Below are 21,084 nucleotides of genomic sequence, written 5' to 3'. Positions count from 1 at the left end.
CTGAGAAAGAGACGAGTGGAAATCATTTTTTGGGCCACAAACCACAAAATGATCACGATCACGAAATCATCCTTTCAGTCCGGAAACATTTGGAAAGTCTGGAAGAGCCACAAGATGAAATCATTTTGTCAGGAAATTATTTCTATAAGACAAGAACTGTATTTTCGCTGTGAGACAGAGATCTCAGTTCAAAGGTTTACTTTGAAACAAACAAGGAGTACAGGTAAAGATCTACATCTGCACTGAGCAGTCTCAGTGTCTGTCAAGCATATATGTAACATGTATAAGCAAAGTTCCTCCTCTCAGCAGTCCTCCTCCTCCTCACCCTGCTCCCTCTCCTCCTCACCCTGCTCCCTCTCCTCCTCACCCTGCTCCCTCTCCTCCTTACAGGGGCGGTTGGTGAGAAACTCAGGTACGCTGACTTCTCACTGTTCAAGGCCTTCTCCAACTCTTCTTTATCTCAAGAATGCGAGCACAGTCTGATACATCCTACAGCATCTCTTTGGTCTGTGTAAAGGTCACAGCAGCTATCACACAGTCCTGCATCAGGCTAAAACTTCAGGATAATAAAGCAGAAATGTATTAACATAAATGTGTCTGCATATTTTTTAACCACAGGAAGTTAGCACAGTGCTAACAGGAAGTTAGCACAGTGCTAACAGGAAGTTAGCCGGCTCAAACTTCACTCTTCATGCTCCACTGAGCAGCTTTCATAGGAATGAACGGAGACCAGATCTCTGAAGGTTCCCTCTCTGAATCCTGGATGAGACGATGTTTCTACCTTCCTTGCTACCAGGTTCTTTGACCCACATACTATCTGCTGCTTGTAGCTTCTGTCTGCAGCGGATCCACTGATGTTCAGATAACCATCACTGGATCACTGGATCACTGGATCACTGCGATACTGAAGAAGACTTAAACCAGGCTCTGCACAGCCCGTTGCTCCCTGCCGTGTGAGCTGCTGGGCACCAGAGATAATGACGTCCTCTGGAAGTGGAAGTCACACTAAATGATTCAACACGTGTCTCAGATCTGTCCGATCACATCTCACTGCCAGTTTTGTCTTCCTCTTTAGTCTTTGCCCCGCCGTCATGTCTACGACAGACCGGATCGTGTAGTTTCAGACGGCTCAAATGACGTCGGACAAGATGAGTTAAGTTATTAACGAGCGCAGTGAGGACTTCACCCTCCCCCCCTCCCCTGGTGATGCTAACCCTGCCAGAACGTGGCTGTGGTCTGGTGTACAAACTTATTCTCTCTCCGTCGGAGCAAATCAAGCTTTTTGCTGCTTTACACCTGCGTGATGTCAGCGTCTCTTCATTAGAGGTATCAAAGAAGAGCGTCTGACATTTGACTGAAGCTCCGACAGACCGGAGAGCCGTGCAGGTCAGACCTTCACGCCTCAAACTAATGGGATTTTCTTTTCTACAGTGAAGCTCATTGAATCGAACTGAGAGGTGACAGAGAGGCCGGCGCTGAGAGCTGTCATCACCTCCGTCTGTTGTGTCAGATATAATTAAATATGGATATGGCCGCAATTAACGTGTGTGTGTGTGTGTGTGTGTGTGTGTGTGTGCATCATAGTGTTTGTCTGTAGGATCAGTGTGTTCAGTTAGAGCTTCACACTGTGTTGCTTCCCCTGCAGATAACCTTGGTGCTCGTGAACGTGACTGAATGCAAACAGACATGGCTGACACACACACACACACACACACACACACACACACACACACACACACACACACACACACACACACACACACACACACACACACACACACACACACACACACACACACACACACACACACACACACACACACAGGGTCTCTCTGTGTACTCTGTATGTGAGAGTTTACAAGATGGGAAGTACTGTAATGCCTCTGAGTTTTATCACTGAAAAAGTCGCCTCTAATGGAAAATATTCCTCTTCGGATTCAAACATCTACTGGCAGTTCACACACACACACACACACACACACACACACACACACACACACACACACACACACACACACACACACACACACACACACACACACACACACACACACACACACACACACACACACACACACACACAGTCACACACACACACACAGCCCTGAGCGGTGCAGATAAACCCAGCTGAAGTGGAGCTGTGTGTTTCCAGGAAAAGGCTGATTCGGTCTTGAGGAGCTGCAGCAGAATGAAACCGAACACGGGGCTGTTCGCTCCTCTGGTGACTGACTGTAAAAACGGCTGACGCACTCCGTCAGGACCGCGCTGTCCAGTCCTAATGAAGATGAAGATGTTGTGTTGACAAGTTTGTGGCACGTAACGTAGACACGCACGCATGCTGTACATTAATCCTGGTGGTTCGTCCTCATCAAGTCGACATTTCTGGGTCGCACAGAAACATCTCAACATCTACTGCCTCATCTGCTGCTCTTTATTTCAGTCTTTTAACGTGTACTTTACTGGGAAAGATAAAGGGTCTAAAGATACATTTAGATATAATATATATACTGTATATAATATCGTTACCACTCCAATATACGCTTATGATATCAGTTTCTATGCAGATGACACAGTCTTCTCTAATCTGGCTCCTCTTAAACTCAGACTACATCAGGATTACAATCTGCCTTTCACGCTCTTCTGACGTCTTTGCAGACAAAATGTGTTTTATTGTCAACAACCCTTAATTCCAGCTCGATCCACTTTATTTACATAACTGAAAATTAAGCCGGGAACTTGTCTCAACAGCATTCTGACTTTTAATCAGCATGTGTGTGAAGCTAGTCTGTGTTTTGATCATCTGTCTGTGGTGGACTGTGAAGATATCATCCTGCTGTGTGTCATTGCAGGAGGGAAATATCATCCCTGTGACTGGAGGAAACAGGAGAACTCCACTCTGTCGGGTTTATTCATACAGCTCTCCTGCAGTTTATCACCTCCCCTCCCCTCTAATGTAAAGCACTGCTCACCACAGCACATCTCAGGTCTGACTTCCCTCAAACACACCTAGTAAATGGAAAGAATTACATAGGTCAGCCCTGTTTTCCTTCACTGCTGGTCTCAGGTCTGTGCTGCAGAACATATTAGATAAAGGTTTTATCATAGAGGATCATGACGTGATGTAAAACATGTTTCGACCCTTTTCCTTCATGTTTCTGTCGTCAAATGACAAATGAGTACCTTTAACTTGTTGTAATTGTTTCTTGTTGTATTATCTACAGTATTTTGGGGTTTCATAACGTGAATAAAGTGTTTCCGTCCTCTTTAATGTCTCCATCAGGAGTCAGAGAAGTCTGGAGGACCTGTGGCTGCAAAGTTTGTGCTGCCTCCCTGAAGCCGGAGCCATCAACTGTCGACTATCTCAAAACTTTTCACTTTATCCAACAGTGCAGAAAACGCCTGACAGACAGGCAGACAGCGTGGGGGAGGAGGAGGAGGAGGAAGAGGATGAAGAGCGAGCAACACTACGAGTGGAAAAAATAAGTGCCAGTGGTCCCTTATTCACACGTGTGTCGGCCAGCATCGGCAACAGAGAGAACAAATATATATTAAGGCCACTATTTACTACACTGATTAATTCATGCATTAAGATGCATTAAGTCAATGTACAGAGAGCAAGTACAACAATCATCAATGTAGTAAAATGTGTCCTTAATATATGTAAATCATTATTATATCAGCGAGAGCTACACTGCTGCAGCGGCGCTAACGTTAGCTTGCTGTTCCTGGCCTGCATTTAGTAACGTAGGATTTAACCACAGCTTCTGGGTCTGAACAGTGAAGCCTGATGAGTTTAGTTTATTGTGTAAAGACAAGATAAATGTTCTGTGACGTCACTCATACGTCCCACTAGGTTTTTCCCCACAAACTACAACATGCACACATTGTTTAGCTCAAAGATATGAGCAGCCTTTTAAATGGGATAAATGTGGTGGAATTTCCTCACATGGAGACAAAGTGGGACGATACAGCGAGAGAAAACGCAGGAGGATTCAAGCGCATACGTCCAGAAAGCTAAATGAAGGGAGCTGAGCGCCGCTGAGGTTTGTGAGGTCCTTGTTATGCAGAACATCTGACGGTGTGTTCAGGGACGGACAGGAAAAACGTGTACTTTCAGCCCATAAATAAACCCTCCAGCCACTTCAGCGTTTCCTGCCTTAATGCAGTCAGTCAAACGAGCAGGTTTGGTCTCTGAGCAGCAGCTCACACCTCAACAGGCTGGAAACACTGTGGGTGGAAGAGCCTACATCAGCCTCAGGTCGCTGCACCCTCATGCACTTTGTCCAGTAAATGTACAACTTCTGCTGTGAATCTGACTTTAAACACTCCCAAGGCGTTGTTGAGCGCAGTGTATGATGAGCTTATCCAGAGACGTTACCAGATGTCGGACACATAAAGGCTGAGTTTGGAAACCGAGATCTTTCTGGATCCGTTTCACCAACAAGGTATCTAAAATGATCAATGATCAATCAAATCAAAGCTCAGAGTTAAAAGTTAAATTCCAGTTTTAACAGACTTTTATTCCTTTCTTCTTCCCCCTGCGTGAAGACACATCTCATGACTCTGCAGTAAACACAACGAAAAGAAGGAAATACCTTACTATTTTAAAATCCCTGTTTTAGTGAATGTAGTCTGGTGTGTGTGCTGTTTGTGGTTAAACCAAAAGGATCTTCCAGGTCTCTCTCTGTAGGGATCCTTTCCATGATGTTCTATATGTACAGGGTTTTGTTTGACTTGTTAGTTATTAGCACAACCACACAATAACACAAACCAACTAACTGATGTAGGCAGCAGTACACTAGTTAATTTTGTGCCCTGAGAGGTAAAATCACTGCTTCTGTCAATGGAGTCTGGTGGTTTTGAAGAGAGCGATTTAACGGCTGTTTGTGGTTTCTGGCTGCTGGCTGAGGTGATTTACTGGACCAGTTCCAACACTTTTAGTATCTACCAGTCATTCAGACACCAGGATGTGGACACAGAGGGACCAGGTCTAGGACCTATGGGTAATTTTGTCCATTAAAGGTCTTCTGGTTTCACTTCCTGAAAGTGAAATAAAGTGATTTACTGTGAAGTTCCTCTTTAGTTTCACTTGAGCATCAACTGAGAACAAACAAAGCCTCATGAATTAAAAATAAGAGGCTGAGAACAAACAGGTTCTCCTCTTCGTCGCCCTTCATCCAGCAGCACGTCCAACCCTCACTGCAAGCTGTGCACATGGCTGCCTTCAAACGCTCACCACTTCCTGTTTCACTGACATCTTTTCATTAGCATCACTCTCACAGTTTAACCCTCTCAACCCGAGGCCTCTCCTCCCTCCCTCCCCCCCTCCCCCCCGTCTTTAATGCATGGCCCGGCTCGCTCTACACCTCGCAGCGGAGAGGAGAAGAAGAAGAAGAAGAAGGGGAAGATGAAGAAGAGGCAATAGGAGGGCAGCGTTTGAAGGGGAGCAGATATATATATAGAGAAAGGGAGCGAGTATCCGGGGCAGGAGAGCGGGCCAATTAGAGAGTCGCCCCAGGTCGTCCTGTTATCTTCCTCACACACAACCTCAACAGGATAAACACACAAAGCCCTGCCCTGGGGTGCACACACACACACACACACACACACACACACACACACAGATATATATATATATACAAAGCACTCACTCACTTAATGTTTTATTAAAACACTGTGCTGCAGCGACCGCTCTCCGTCACACACTGTGTGTGTGTGTGTGTGTGTGTAAATATATATACTCACACTACTGAGACATGATCTAACAAGGTCAAAAGAAGAACTGGAGGGAGGACGGGGGCGTGAGAGTGAGCGGGGGAATCAGAGGAAGAGGAGAAGAGAGGCAAGAGAGAGAGCAGGAGGAGGAGAGGGAGGAGTGAGGGAGTGAGGGAGGAGAGGAAGGAGAGGAAGGAGTGAGGAGGAGAGGAAGGAGAGAGGAAGGAGTGAGGAGGAGAGGAAGGAGTGAGGAGGAGAGGAAGGAGTGAGGAGGAGAGGAAGGAGAGAGGAAGGAGTGAGGAGGAGAGGAAGGAGAGGAAGGAGAGAGGAAGGAGAGAGGAAAGGAGGGAGAGGATACTGCAGTACTGTTAGCGCTGACACTACGTGAAACTGAGAATACTTGTACTGCTAATACTCTGACTACATGATATGAAAGTACCAGGATGTTCCTCATTATGGGCCCACAGAGCCTGGAGGACTGCTGTCTGGGCCTGCTGAGCTAACTTCCTCTTAGCCTTCTGCTAACTTCCTGTTAGCCTTCTGCTAACTTCCTGTTAGCCCTGAGCTAACTTGAATGGTGATAAAACGATTTAATCTTGTGGCTCTTCCAGATTTTCCAAAATGTTTTCGGACTGAATGGATCAAACTCTGACGGCCAAACGACTCGTTTATCCTCTGATTTACAGTCGTCTCTTTCACAATAAGAGTCTTTTTGGACCAAACGGTGTCATGTGACGGACGCCACTATTCTAATCACACGGCTTGGCCACCAGGTCGGACTGGCTTCAAAGCCTGGAGACCTTCCTGGATCTGATCGGTCCGGTTTTGGTTGTTCTGGAGCTGTCCGAGGTGCTGAAGCCACACACACACACACACACGCTATAAATACTGTAAAGCAGATTCATCCTCAGGATCAAAGTGACAGCGAGTGAGAGCACAACAGACACACCGCTGCCTGCAGTACAACTGCTGTAACATTATCAGAACAAGCAGAAACACACAGGTGAACACAGGTAAGACTCAGATCTCAGGCCCTCTACTGTCTGTCCTGTTCTATCATATCCTGTCTTTAAAAGCAGCCAAACAATCCCCTTCGTGATCTCTGTGGACTCCTGGTTTCCTGCCTGCCGTCCTGGTTTAACCTCTCGCCTCCCTCTGTGAGCTCATGTTCCTTCCTTGGGTCAATTAATCCCTGAACTGTGTTTACAGCGCACCGACTGGAGTCACTTTGACTCAACAGAAGGAAAAAAGTTGGAAAAAAGTCCCAAATTTCACTTAAATCTCCTAAAATATGAATGAAGTTTGGTTGCAGATTTGAAATTCTAACAAAAAACCACATTCATGATTTTCTCTAAATGGTCTCCAAGAAAGACAACATAATTGCCTGAAGCAGAAATTACATTTAAAATGCATCATGTAGCAGGAGGCTAATCCTAATCCCAGGACTAATCCAAATCCTAATCCAAGTGCTAATCCTAATCTACCCCATTAAAAACACACTCAAATAGCTCCTCACATATTTAATATTGGTTTGTACTGATGCTTTGAATCAGACCTCTGAATCTACTAACTGCAGCTAATCAGGAAAAACGTGTAAAAACAGCTTTTTAAGGCGTTTTCACCAAACTACTAACTTCTCTGTATAGGACACATTCATCTTCATCACGTGTTTACACGTGTGTGTCTGCATCGACACAAACTACCTCCTGAGCCCCAAAAAGCTGCTGCTAAACTCGTTACAGGGGACAACTCATTACTCTCAGTTTAGCCTGTCGTCTACGGCTGCCAGGAAATTCACATTTTAACTCTCTGTTAATCCCAAAGAGCCTGAAGTGTAATTAGCTAGATTAAAAGTCATGTTTTAATTTCCTCTTGACTTTGAAGAGAAGAGAAGCAGCAAAATGTACATTGGAGATATATTTACAAACCCTTAAGTTAAAGGGTGACTTTGGTATCTTTACCCTGGTCCCTATCTGCCCATATCCTGGTGTCTGACTGACTATTAGGTAGGTAGGTCCACTAAAAGAGCTTGTTTGATCCACTGACAGGCTCAGAGTGTTATTCTAAGTGTGTGACAGCATCATGGAAAGGATCCCTACAGAGAGAGACCTGGAAGATCCTTTTGGTTTAACCACAAACAGCACACACACCAGACTACATTCACTAAAACAGGGATTTAACAGTGGAGCTGCTGGTCTGCTGCTGCCTCCATCAGCCAGTGTTTTTGTGTTCTTGTGTGACTTTGGTGTTTAAAATGGTTCATTCAGATTAAACACAACATTTTTGTAACACATAATAACACAAACAAACTAACAAAACGAGGCAGCAGTAAATCAGCAACACCTGTGTTCTGCAAGGTAAAATTACTGATTTTGTCAATGGAGTCTGGTGTGTTTGAAGAGAGCGGTTTAACAGCTGTTAAAAAGTGTGCATCAGTCAGTGGAAGAGTTAAAGCAGCTGAAGACGCTTCAGGTTCGAACACTGTAAGCAGCTGAAGCGTCCTTTGGTCTGTATGCCTCATAAAATGTCAGTTAATTAGAGTTTTTTTCATTTTTAATTAGCGTAGCACTGTTAAACTCTGAAGAGCCTGAAGCTCCGATGATTTCATTTTCACTGTGAGTCTGAAAAAAGTTCACATGTGAAGTGAGGAAACACACACACACACACACACACACACACACACACACACACACAGATGAGCTGTGTCAGTAGAAACGTCGTCCTCTCCCCCCGGGGTTACATTATCTACTCTGCTCTCCTTTCTGCTTCTCCAGCCTCTCGTCCTCCTCACCTTTCTTCTCTTGTCTTCCCTCCTCATCTCCTCCTCCTCCTCCTCCAGATCAAACCTGTCGTGGACCTGACAGGATGATCATGGCCAACATTTTCTCCAGTCGAGATGTTGATGATTCAGTGTTAATTTCTGAGTCTCTTTGGATCAGGTGAAGCTTTTGTCGAGGTGGATCGCTCCTCTTTGTTCTCCAGCCTGACCCTGACATCCCACCGGGCTCGTCTGTGTCTCCTTCCAGCTTTGATCCACTTTTTTTGTTCTGTCCTCTCATCAGGAGCCTTGTTTCTCCTGCTGATCAGTGTTTCTGCTCAGATTCAGCTGGTTTGGTCATTAAACTGATGTTGGAGCTTCTAACGGGATCAAACAGGCCGCGTTTCTTCTTCTGCTGCTTTAAATGTGTTTCTAACAGGATCAAACAGGCTGCGTTTCTTCTTCTGCTGCTTTAAATGTGTCTCTAACAGGATCACACAGGCCGCGCTTCTTCTTCTGCTGCTTTAAATGTGTCTCTAACAGGATCAAACAGGCCTCGTTTCTTCTTCTGCTGCTTTAAATGTGTTTCTTGGATGTACTTCCTGCTTTGTTGTGCTGCAGCTACAGACAGCAGCTAAAGTCACAGTCAGAGTGTTTCTCCATCCCAGATGAACTTCTGGTCGTCATGGTGTTAAAAACCCTCTGAGCGGCTGACGTCTGGCCTGGTGCCCCCCCATTAGAGAATAATACTGGTGTGCTGCTGGAATATACCACTGAGAGTCTGCAGGGGGGCTTTTATTTTGAAAACTGCGCTGATTCTCTCTGCCATTTGTCTGACTGACTTCCTTCCACCTCCTCTGCTGAGCTGCTTGACGAAGCTGACGCTGTTCTGTCGCTCTCTTCAAAGCCACCAGACTCCACTGATAAAAACAGCAATTTTACGTTGCAGGACACAAGAGTCTGCTGTGCTGCTGCTGCCTCGATCAAAGGACCGACACATTAATTTGGATCCAAAGTCATTTTAAAACACCAAAGTCACACAATAACACAAGCAAAACAAAAAAATCAAAGCCACACAGATCGACCAGCAACACCTGTGTTATGTGAAGTAAAATTACTGTTTTTGTCAAAGGAGTCTGGTGCCTTTAAAGAGAACGGCTTCGCCCCCCCGTGACGATGTGACAGTGATCTGGTTTCTCCTCCTAATGCTTCAATAAAGAGACTTTGAAAACCAAACCTCCTCTCCTGTGTCGTCTCCTTTCTCTCTCAGCTCCTCCTCCTCCTCCTCCTCCTCTCTCATCCCTTCTTCTCTCCTTTCCCTGTTTCCTCCTCTAGGCCGTCTTTTCTTTCCTCCTCCTCTCCGACTGAATCCTTTTTATTCGTCTCTTTCGGAGGCTGAAAACACTCCGAGATGCAGATTTGATTTGAGCTTTAAAGCGAAGACGAGTGATGTGAGAGAAAAGCGATGAAGGTCATCATGAGTGTCTGATAAACAGCCGTCACAGGACACAAACACATCACAGATTCAGCTCTTCTACCTTTAATGAAGATGCTTCCAGATCACTTCCTGCTGCCAGATGTTGTTTTCATTGTCTTTTAAATGCAGTTTCTCTCTAAACTTTAACTATAGACCTCCACTACACACTGACACACTATAGACCTCCACTACACACACACACACTATAGACCTCCACTACACACTGACACACTATAGACCTCCACTACACACTGACACACTATAGACCTCCACTACACACTAACACACTGACTAACTAGCACACACACACTATAGTCCTCCACTACACACTAACACACTGACTAACTAGCACACACACACTATAGACCTCCACTACACACTAACACACTATAGACCTCCACTACACACTAACACACTGACTAACTAGCACACACACACTATAGTCCTCCACTACACACTAACACACTGACTAACTAGCACACACACACTATAGACCTCCACTACACACTAACACACTGACTAACTAGCACACACACACTATAGACCTCCACTACACACTAACACACTGACTAACTAGCACACACACACTATAGACCTCCACTACACACTAACACACTGACTAACTAGCACACACACACTATAGACCTCCACTACACACTGACACACTGACTAACTAGCACACACACACACACACACACACACTATAGACCTCCACTACACACTAACACACTGACTAACTAGCACACACACACACTATAGACCTCCACTACACACTAACACACTGACTAACTAGCACACACACACTATAGACCTCCACTACACACTAACACACTGACTAACTAGCACACACACACTATAGACCTCCACTACACACTAACACACTGACTAACTAGCACACACACACTATAGTCCTCCACTACACACTAACACACTGACTAACTAGCACACACACACTATAGACCTCCACTACACACTAACACACTGACTAACTAGCACACACACACTATAGACCTCCACTACACACTGACACACTGACTAACTAGCACACACACACTATAGACCTCCACTACACACTGACACACTGACTAACTAGCACACACACACTATAGACCTCCACTACACACTAACACACTGACTAACTAGCACACACACACACTATAGACCTCCACTACACACTGACACACTGACTAACTAGCACACACACACACTATAGACCTCCACTACACACTGACACACTGACTAACTAACACACACACACTATAGACCTCCACTACACACTGACACACTGACTAACTAGCACACACACACACTATAGACCTCCACTACACACTGACACACTGACTAACTAGCACACACACACACTATAGACCTCCACTACACACTGACACACTGACTAACTAGCACACACACACTATAGACCTCCACTACACACTAACATACTATAGACCTCCACTACACACTAACACACTGACTAACTAGCACACACACACTATAGTCCTCCACTACACACTAACACACTGACTAACTAGCACACACACACTATAGACCTCCACTACACACTAACACACTGACTAACTAGCACACACACACTATAGACCTCCACTACACACTAACACACTGACTAACTAGCACACACACACTATAGACCTCCACTACACACTAACACACTGACTAACTAGCACACACACACTATAGACCTCCACTACACACTGACACACTGACTAACTAACACACACACACACACACTATAGACCTCCACTACACACTGACACACTGACTAACTAACACACACACACACACACACTATAGACCTCCACTACACACTGACACACTATAGACCTCCACTACACACTGACACACTATAGACCTCCACTACACACACACACACTATAGACCTCCACTACACACTGACACACTATAGACCTCCACTACACACTGACACACTATAGACCTCCACTACACACTGACTAACTAGCACACACACACACTATAGACCTCCACTACACACTGACACACTGACTAACTAGCAGTAAAGCTCCTTCCTGGTCATTTGAACTACTCTAAGTGTTTTTACGTCACATCCTCATCCAGGAGGAATCCAAGATGGAGGAAACTTCAGGAGCAGGTCGGAGCCTCGACCGTCCCACAGAACACCTGTTCAAAGCTGCTGTGGAGCGCTGAGCCTCGGTGCAGCCTCCACAGCCACCTCTTACCTCTTACCGACCTGAGAGTGAACCAGAGCAGGACAGACAGACGCTGAGCCGAGAGCGGCTGCAGGCTCGTCACCACCACACTCACCAAACTCCATTGTTATTTCACACGTTTTAGAGCCGCATTAAACACTCAGCAGCGGCTCTGTTGGTTCTTTTCTAACACATATTGTACTCTACCTGATAAGTTAAAGACTCTCTCTGCTTACTTTCAAGTCTGCAAACAGCTCCCTACTTCTGGAAGTCATCACACACACACACTCACACACACACACTCACACACACACACACACACACAGCTCCATATTCACAAACACTCTGTCACGCCTGGCCTTCCCCTCCAATCAATTTGCGACAGTCTTGTCTGAAACATACTTTAATGTTCCAGTGCTCTTTCTTCTGCCACTGCTATTTAACACACTTCTGTATTATCCTCTTATCTCTCCCTCTTTCTTGTTTCCTCTTTATCTGCTCCCAGCACTCCGAGCCTCTCCGGCTCTGGATCTTCACATCACGCTTCCAGATTCCAGTAGACAGGTGATTGGAGAGACACGGACACACTGCAAACAGCTTTAACAACCGGCTGGAGACCACCACACACACACACACACACACACACACACACTCTGCTGCTGCCTGAATCCTGCACATGTATGTATGTACGGCCGTGTGTGTGTGGAGATGGATGTCATGTCCTCCGGCGGCGCTCCGGGTCGGACGTTTGGAAATAAGTGAAATGTTACGCACCACCTGCCCTCCTCTGCTGGTGTGTGAGAGGAAGATATGGAGGGAGGGAGGGAGGGAGGGAGAGAGAGAAAGAAAGTGCTTTTGAAGTTGCATTGGTTGCAGCTCTCCGGCTTTGACCATGTTTGTACTTGTGTTGTGTTAATCTGAGAGAGCAGAACCCAATTTACAGAGCTGCGAGTCTATTTCACAGCTGTTTGACCACACACACACACACACACACACACACACACACACACACACACACACACACACACACACACACACACACACACACACACACACACACACACACACACACACACACACACACACACACAGAAAGTGTAAATGACGATGTATTGCTGGGGGCGTCTGACATTTAAACACTCCTCAGAAACGTGTGTGGAGCCGACGCTCAGTCAGAGAGAGAGGAGGCTTCTGTTCCACTGGGGGGGAACATTTCTGTGTGTTTTACATCAGCGGAGGAACACCTGAAGGTACACTGTGAGGAAAGTAAACCCCAAAGAACAGCAGCCCGACCCTGACCCTGACCCTGATCCTGATCCTGACCCTGACCCTGATCCTGATCCTGATCCTGACCCCCCCCCAACAAACCCCAGATAAAGGATCTGTTCAGCCCAGTCAGCCTCCACAAACCTCATCTCAGCAGGAAGCCCTGAAGGCTGAACCTCTTCATGCTCACTGATTAAAAACCATCCTGCAGATATTCAGGACGCCGTAACGTACCACCAGGAAGAGGAGGGGCTTTAGGGCGGGGCTACCTGAGCACTAACCAATCAGAGGTGGGGATAAATGACTCAAGGTATTGGCTCTTACACGCCGTCTGTGATCATCAGAGCCGACGTCAGAGAGGACCAGCCTGTCTGTCAGTGTCTCCGGTAAGATTACATGTTTTTAAAGTGTAATTTGCCGTCAAATGTTCCTTTAAATAAGAGCCGAGTACCAGCGGGGGGGTGGAGGGGGGGTTCAGAGATCCTGTCGTCGTGGATGGACTCGAATCATAAAGGTGCCATTTCTTCCTACTGGAGCAGATTTACATGGTGTGATGTTCTAATTATTTCACCTGTCGCTCATTTCCATGAAAATAATTAAAGAAATCACTGAGAAATAAAGATTCACACTCCAGCCAAGATACCCCCCCCCCCCGAGATCAGGGTTGTTTTCTCCCCCACACATTATTCAGCTGTTTCCTCAGTGACCTTTCTGTGTAAAAATAAAGAACATGTACTAGCTGAAGCTCTATGCTCCGTATGTGTGATAAGCTAAAAGCAGTCGATAATAATATGGACCCACACAATTAAAACAGAGTGAGCACCAAACAAAGGTTATCTCCCTGCCCTTTAAATCAGGAGGAACCGCTGCGGCACATAGAAATATTTTTGGAAGGAAAATAGGTTTTCATGAAAGGACGGCTTCAGATGGAGACTCACACACACACACACACACACACACACACACAGTGGTAATCACAAAGACACGCATTCATTCACACGTTCACAGATGGAGCGAGCCGAGCGGCGGGGAGAGCTGCTCAGTTCATCTTAATCAGCAGGGAAGCCGCAGAGATTTGTATTCTTCTAGGTAATCCCCCAAACTCATCCCAGAGACGATCACTCACTGCTGCTGCAACCTCGATAAGTGTGTGTCAGTCTGCTCCACACACACACACACACACACACACACACACACACACACACACACACACACACACACACACACACACACACACACACACACACACACACACACACACACACACACACACACACACACACGGCAGCCGTACCTGAGATGATGGAGGCATGTCTGAACTCCTCTGAGAAATGGATCGGCTCGTAGGGAGACGTCTCGTAAAACTCTTCCCCTGAAAAACAACAGAAGACAGAAGTGTTAAGATCAGGCTCACACACACACACACACACACACACACACACACACACACACACACACACACACACACACACACACACACACACAAAAACACAGCAGGTACACATCTGAACATCTGGCTCCACCTGGAAACTACCTTCAAAGTCAAATTGTCCGTGGTGTGGAGTGTAGAAGCTCAGAGCTGCATGAAAACTGTTTGTTTCAGGGCCAAAGCCACTTCAGGGACTGTAGGAAAAATAGGCACCGCTACACCCCAAATAAAAATCTAAATAACATTTATCATGACAAGCACCACTCAGGTATTTTTAACCTTGGCTCTAGGTTTTTACTGTGTGTTATATAAATGTTGTTTGGACCTGAACTGACCCTCCAAAACACCAAAGTCACTCAATAACACAGACAAACTAAACGATCAGCTGTCATATTGCTCTCTTCAAAGCCACCAGACTCCACTGACAACAGCAGTAATTTTACCTCACAGAGCACAGGAGCTGCTGTTCTACTGCTGCCTCCATCAGTTTATCTATTTGTGTTCTAGTGTGTTTTGGGGGGTCTTAAATGGTTGGTTCAATGTTCCTATAACATACAATACAACACAGACACACTGACTGATGGAGGCAGCAGCAGAGCAGCAGCTCCTGAGTCCTGTTCTCTAAAATCCCTGTTTTAGTGAATGTAGTCTGGTGTGTGTGCTGTTTGTGGTTAAACCAAAAGGATCTTCCAGGTCTCTCTCTGTAGGGATCCTTTCCATGATGCTGTCACACACTTAGAACTACACACCCTTTGAATTGGACTAATCTGAATGCTAAAAGTTGCTAATTTCTGAATTAGATCGGATGATTCTTGAGCCCAGAGGTTCAGAGTTCAGAGGGTTAAAGTTCATCGACACTCCCCTGCTCTAACGTCGACTTTCCCCCTCTGGCATAAACAAAAAGAACACGACCCCAATGAGATTCACACAGTTCTACCATCAGACTTCTGTTTCCACGCCTACTGTGAGCCGTCAGGGGACCAGGACAGCGCCGCCGCCGTCTGACGGCTCCGATCTGAGAACATTTCCAGCGCGATCACTCAGAAACTAATTTGTCTCTCAAACATCATCCACGCCGAGGACCCGGCTGTCACCGCTCCTCCTGTTTCTCCTCAGCCTCAGCCACTAAAAGTCTGTGTTTGTCTGCCAGAACACATCGTGTACTCTCTTCTGTGAAGCATCCAGGACGGCAAACAAAAGCCGCAGAGCGAAAACAGTCAGAAAACTATTCTGCTGAGTCTGGAGACATCACACGTGGGTTAATACGAGCGGTTTTAGGCATTCAGCGCCGTAAAAACTACTTCCTGTGAGAAAACACTGAGGGACTTTCAGGGGACTGAAACTCACATTAGTGTTTGGAGCTACAGAACAGCTGAAGAAGTTCCCATGAAGGTGACGCGCCGTCAGAATTAGCAGGGTGATATTCCCGAGGCGTTAATTAGTGCAGCACCTCTCAGCAGCGACACTATTCACAGTGCTTTTCATCACACACAGAAAGATATTAACACACACACACACACACACACACACACACACACACACACACACAGGAAGGAGGTAAAGTAAGATAAAGAAATAATGAGTGAGTGATGAGTGATGACTAAAGGCAGGTACAGCAGGACATTTTCCACTTAATCAACACCTGAAATAACATTTCCTACAATATAAGAGCCTCCAGTGAAGCTGCTCTTTCAGAGTAAAGTTTATAATGAAGAATAAATTATTTCTTTTTCATGGTGTTCTGCTCTAGTTTCAGCAGTGACACAGATCAAACGACAGACCGCAGATACTTCATAGTTTCTCAAGACTCGTCGGGACAAATGTTGTGTTTGTGACCTCATTCAGCATCATCTGCATTTCAGTTTCTCCTCCACAATAAAGCTGGAAAGTAGCTTTAAACCCTGAAATAGTAACTCTACACTTTACCCCTAAACAAAAGGAGCCCTAATAAGCCCTGAAGACAAACTTCAGCCAGATACTCAGGACGCAGTGACACAGTTCCTTATCGTATCTTTCGTAGTTCTCTGGTGTTTGATTTGGACCTCAGTGGTGAAGCCGTTATTTCCAACTGGACCTGAACGCCCCGCTGTGAATCTGCTCAGAATAAACAGCGACACATGGCAGCGGCCAGTGAGGCGTCCACGGTCCTGATGCCACACGTCTTTATGCTAAGCTAAGCTAAGCTAAGCTAAGCTAGCTGAGACGAGAGATTTATGGATTTTCTCTGAAATGAAAGAAAACTATTTATTATCCTTTATTATTCACCAAGCTCTTCCCTGTATCATGTCTTTTTCTTCTTATTATGCACTTCAGGTGATATCAACCAGCGCCCACACAGCTTTTACTTGTGTTTGCAAACCAACTGTTCGGCGTAATGAAGCGACGGAAGGTTTCATTTACCAGCTTCTCCTTCACACGCTGCGTGCATGAGCTGTATTTCTATATTTAAGCTGAAATTAAAGCTGCACGCTCTCCCCCACACAGAATCCATCACCGTAGGACACATGCATCCTCTGACAGGCAGCGGGGGGATCGTAATAATATGTTTGCCTTTGTTTTTAAGCATGTTGTTGGCAGCCAGCGTCTGTTTTCATTACAGTTATCGTTGCTCTACAAAGTCTCACAAAGAGAAAAGAGTCCATCAAAAACACACGGTGGAGCTTGTTTTTCATGTTACTTCCCTTTAATGTACTAATTTCATGTCATATTACAGATACTGAGAGCTGCATGATGTAGTTAAGCTGCATTGAGCTTAAAGGGATAGTTCAGATTTTACTGCTATGGTAGTCCTTTGTGTCTCCCTTCACGCTCTTCAAACACACCAGACTCCATTGGCAAAAACAGTAATTTTACCTGACAGAACACAGTAGTTGTTGGTTGACAGCGGCCTCAACCGATTTAGTTTTTTTGTGTTATTTTATGATGTTGGTGTTTTACAGGATTAGTGCAACACAAAACAACACAAACAAACCAACCAATCAAAGCAGCAGTAAACCAGCAGCTCCTGTGTCCTGTTCTCTAAAATCCCTGTTTTAGTGAATGTAGTCTGGTGTGTGTGCTGTTTGTGGTTAAACCAAAAGGATCTTCCAGGTCTCTCTCTGTAGGGATCCTTTCCATGATGCTGTCACACACTTAGAATAACACTCTGAGCCTGTCAGTGGATCAAACAAGCTCTTTTAGTGGACCTACTGTGATCCAAAACACTAATTTTACTTCACAGACCAGCGACTGTAGTGGTCTGAGGTCAAATTACTGTTTTTGTCAATGGAGTCTGGTGTCTTTGAGAGCGAATCGAGAGAGAGAACAGCTTCAGAAAGGGCTGTCTGATGGTGATGTAAAGCAGTGAAAATACTCTAGATACTGTGTACACTTAAACTGATATTGATTTTTTTAAGGAGGCTAAAATCCATTTTCCTTCAACGCCACAAAATCTGCTCAAATCTGATTGGTAGAGTCATAAATATTCTGTTTTTCTTTCACATGTTCAGAAAGCTTCCTGTTCTCAGTGTAAATATTCTCTGTGTGGTCTCAGACTTCCTCCTCTGTATCCTGTGACCGGGCTGTGAGTGCGGCGCTGCATACAGAGAATCTGACTCACTTAGTTACAGTGAAGTGTTGCTGTTTACTCTGATAAAAGCCTCCTTTCCTGATGTTATTCACCTGGAGCTGTAACTGGGTGCAGCAGACGCGGGAAAGTGACTCCAGAAATACTAAATGTGGCGTCGAGGCAGAGCTTAGCGTCGCTTCGACGGCAGCTGATCAAAGAGCTTGTTTTCCTTTTACCTTTAACAGGAAATGGACTGAGGATTACGGTCGACTGCTCCCAACAGCCAGAGCTTCTCTTTATCCTGCAGGTAAACACTCAGCACAGAGGGGCTTATTCAGCCTGCATTCAGAGGCAGATCGACACCTTCAGGGCTGAACCAGGACCCCCCCCCAACGAACCGCTCATTTAGGGTTCTGTCTTAAACCCTCTGAGCTCTCTGAACGCTGCTGCTTCTTCTTCTGGTGACGTCGTCTCTTGGAGGACCTTCTTCTTCTTCATGTCCCTAAAATGTGTCCAACCTCAGCTAGAAGGTTCCAGAAGTCAGTGAAGCAGAATGAGTGAGAAAAGACTTCAGACATGTTGTTCATCAGAGGAGACTAAAGAAAGACAGAGAACATGTTGATCCAGAACAACAGTGGATGGAGAAACAGGAACTAAAGAAAGACAGAGAACATGTTGATCCAGAACAACAGTGGATGGAGAAACAGGAACTAAAGAAAGACAGAGAACATGTTGATCCAGAACAACAGTGGATGGAGAAACAGGAACTAAAGAAAGACAGAGAACATGTTGATCCAGAACAACAGTGGATGTAGAAACAGGAACTAAAGAAAGACAGAGAACATGTTGATCCAGAACAACAGTGGATGGAGAAACAGGAACTAAAGAAAGACAGAGAACATGTTGATCCAGAACAACAGAGGATGGAGAAACAGGAACTAAAGAAAGACAGAGAACATGTTGATCCAGAACAACAGAGGATGGAGAAACAGGAACTAAAGAAAGACAGAGAACATGTTGATCCAGAACAACAGTGGATGGAGAAACAGGAACTAAAGAAAGACAGAGAACATGTTGATCCAGAACAACAGTGGATGGAGAAACAGGAACTAAAGAAAGACAGAGAACATGTTGATCCAGAACAACAGTGGATGGAGAAACAGGAACTAAAGAAAGACAGAGAACATGTTGATCCAGAACAACAGTGGATGTAGAAACAGGAACTAAAGAAAGACAGAGAACATGTTGATCCAGAACAACAGTGGATGGAGAAACAGGAACTAAAGAAAGACAGAGAACATGTTGATCCAGAACAACAGTGGATGGAGAAACAGGAACTAAAGAAAGACAGAGAACATGTTGATCCAGAACAACAGTGGATGGAGAAACAGGAACTAAAGAAAGACAGAGAACATGTTGATCCAGAACAACAGAGGATGGAGAAACAGGAACTAAAGATCTGTGAACCCTCCAGAGGAGATCTGAACTGTTTCAGGTTTCAGCATCACTGTTGGGTAGCGGTCATGTCGGCCATCTTTATACAGTCTGTGGTTGCAGAGAAGACACCAGAAGCTTTAGAGCACTGGTTCCCAACATGCCCCCCCACCAGGGATGCTTCACTCTCTGCTCAAACACACAGTTCAAACTGCCAAAGAGCAACAGAACAATGGCCAAGTGTCAAAAAAGAAGCCTATTAGAGTTGATTGTTGCATAAAATATAAAGAGAATTGCATAAAAAGTTCCTACAAATATCAGGAAATATTCACAGGACAAATCTGCTGAGAATTCATGAAATCGTCCTTTTGACACAAACGTCAGAGCCTCACTGTTTGTGTTAACGGTTCCTTTTATCAGCTGTGATCGTTATGCTCTGAACTTAATATGAAAGTGGTCAGAGGTCGTCGGTGTTTAACGACAGAAGCAGACAGAAGCAGGCTCCCTGAGGGGAGGAGGCCGGGATCACGGCTCTCTGCTCCTCATGGAGGCTTTACAGAAGCGGCCTCTCTAAATAAACGCCGATCGGCTCTATTTCTGCCCGTCGGGGTGATGTCCATGGATTGGAGCTGGGGGCGGATGAAAGGAAGACTAAAGGAAAAGGTGGAGGCACCGGGGGAGGGAGCCGCTCCGTCTGCTGTTACTGGCAGCCGAGGCTCTACGGAGCTACAGGATGTCCATACCAAGGGGGGGGGGGCGTCAGTACGTAACACCTTAACAACCGTAACAACCTTAAAAGAGCCGGGGAACGGGCTTTCAGGTAGGTGGTTGTCAGGGCGGTTGTTGGGTTATTGCGGTGGTTGTCAGGGACGGACGGACGGACAGACGAGACTAAAGTTTCGGTCAACTTCGCTGTGGAGTGGTGACATCACGTAGGAGCGGTGACATCACGTAGGAGCGGTGACATCACGTAGGAGCGGTGACATCACGTAGGAGTGTGTGCGCTCAGTTAGATGTTCTGCTCAGCCACACGGTTAATGACACCACGCTGCCTGTTCCACCTGAAGGTTAATTATCAGAGACATGTTCCTGAATTATGAGACACCTTGAAACCACGAGAGTGTGTCGGCAGGAGTGTGTGTGTGTGTGTGTGTGTGTGTGTGTGTGTGTGTGTGAATAAAGAGCCAGGTGTGTTAGTGTCATGTATTGTGTGGGAGGTAAACAGTGCAGATGTTTATGTATGAAGGTGTAACAGTGGTTTTACCTGTAGACACA

General features: G+C 45.6%; 1 protein-coding gene across 1 annotated transcript in view; it reads right to left on the bottom strand.

The window, feature by feature from the left end:
* Window positions 1–21,084, bottom strand: part of gfra2b (GDNF family receptor alpha 2b) — a 79,725-nt gene that overhangs the window by 29,885 nt on the left and 28,756 nt on the right. The window contains exon 3 of the mRNA XM_070851081.1: window positions 14,694–14,771. Within this exon, the coding sequence (XP_070707182.1) occupies window positions 14,694–14,771 (78 nt within the window). The remainder of the gene's footprint in view (window positions 1–14,693; window positions 14,772–21,084) is intronic.

The sequence above is a fragment of the Pempheris klunzingeri genome, chromosome 19 (assembly GCF_042242105.1).
Source record: "Pempheris klunzingeri isolate RE-2024b chromosome 19, fPemKlu1.hap1, whole genome shotgun sequence".
Lineage (NCBI taxonomy): Eukaryota > Metazoa > Chordata > Actinopteri > Acropomatiformes > Pempheridae > Pempheris > Pempheris klunzingeri.
Note: the sequence above shows the minus strand (reverse complement) of the source record. Positions and strands in the feature narration are given on the sequence as shown.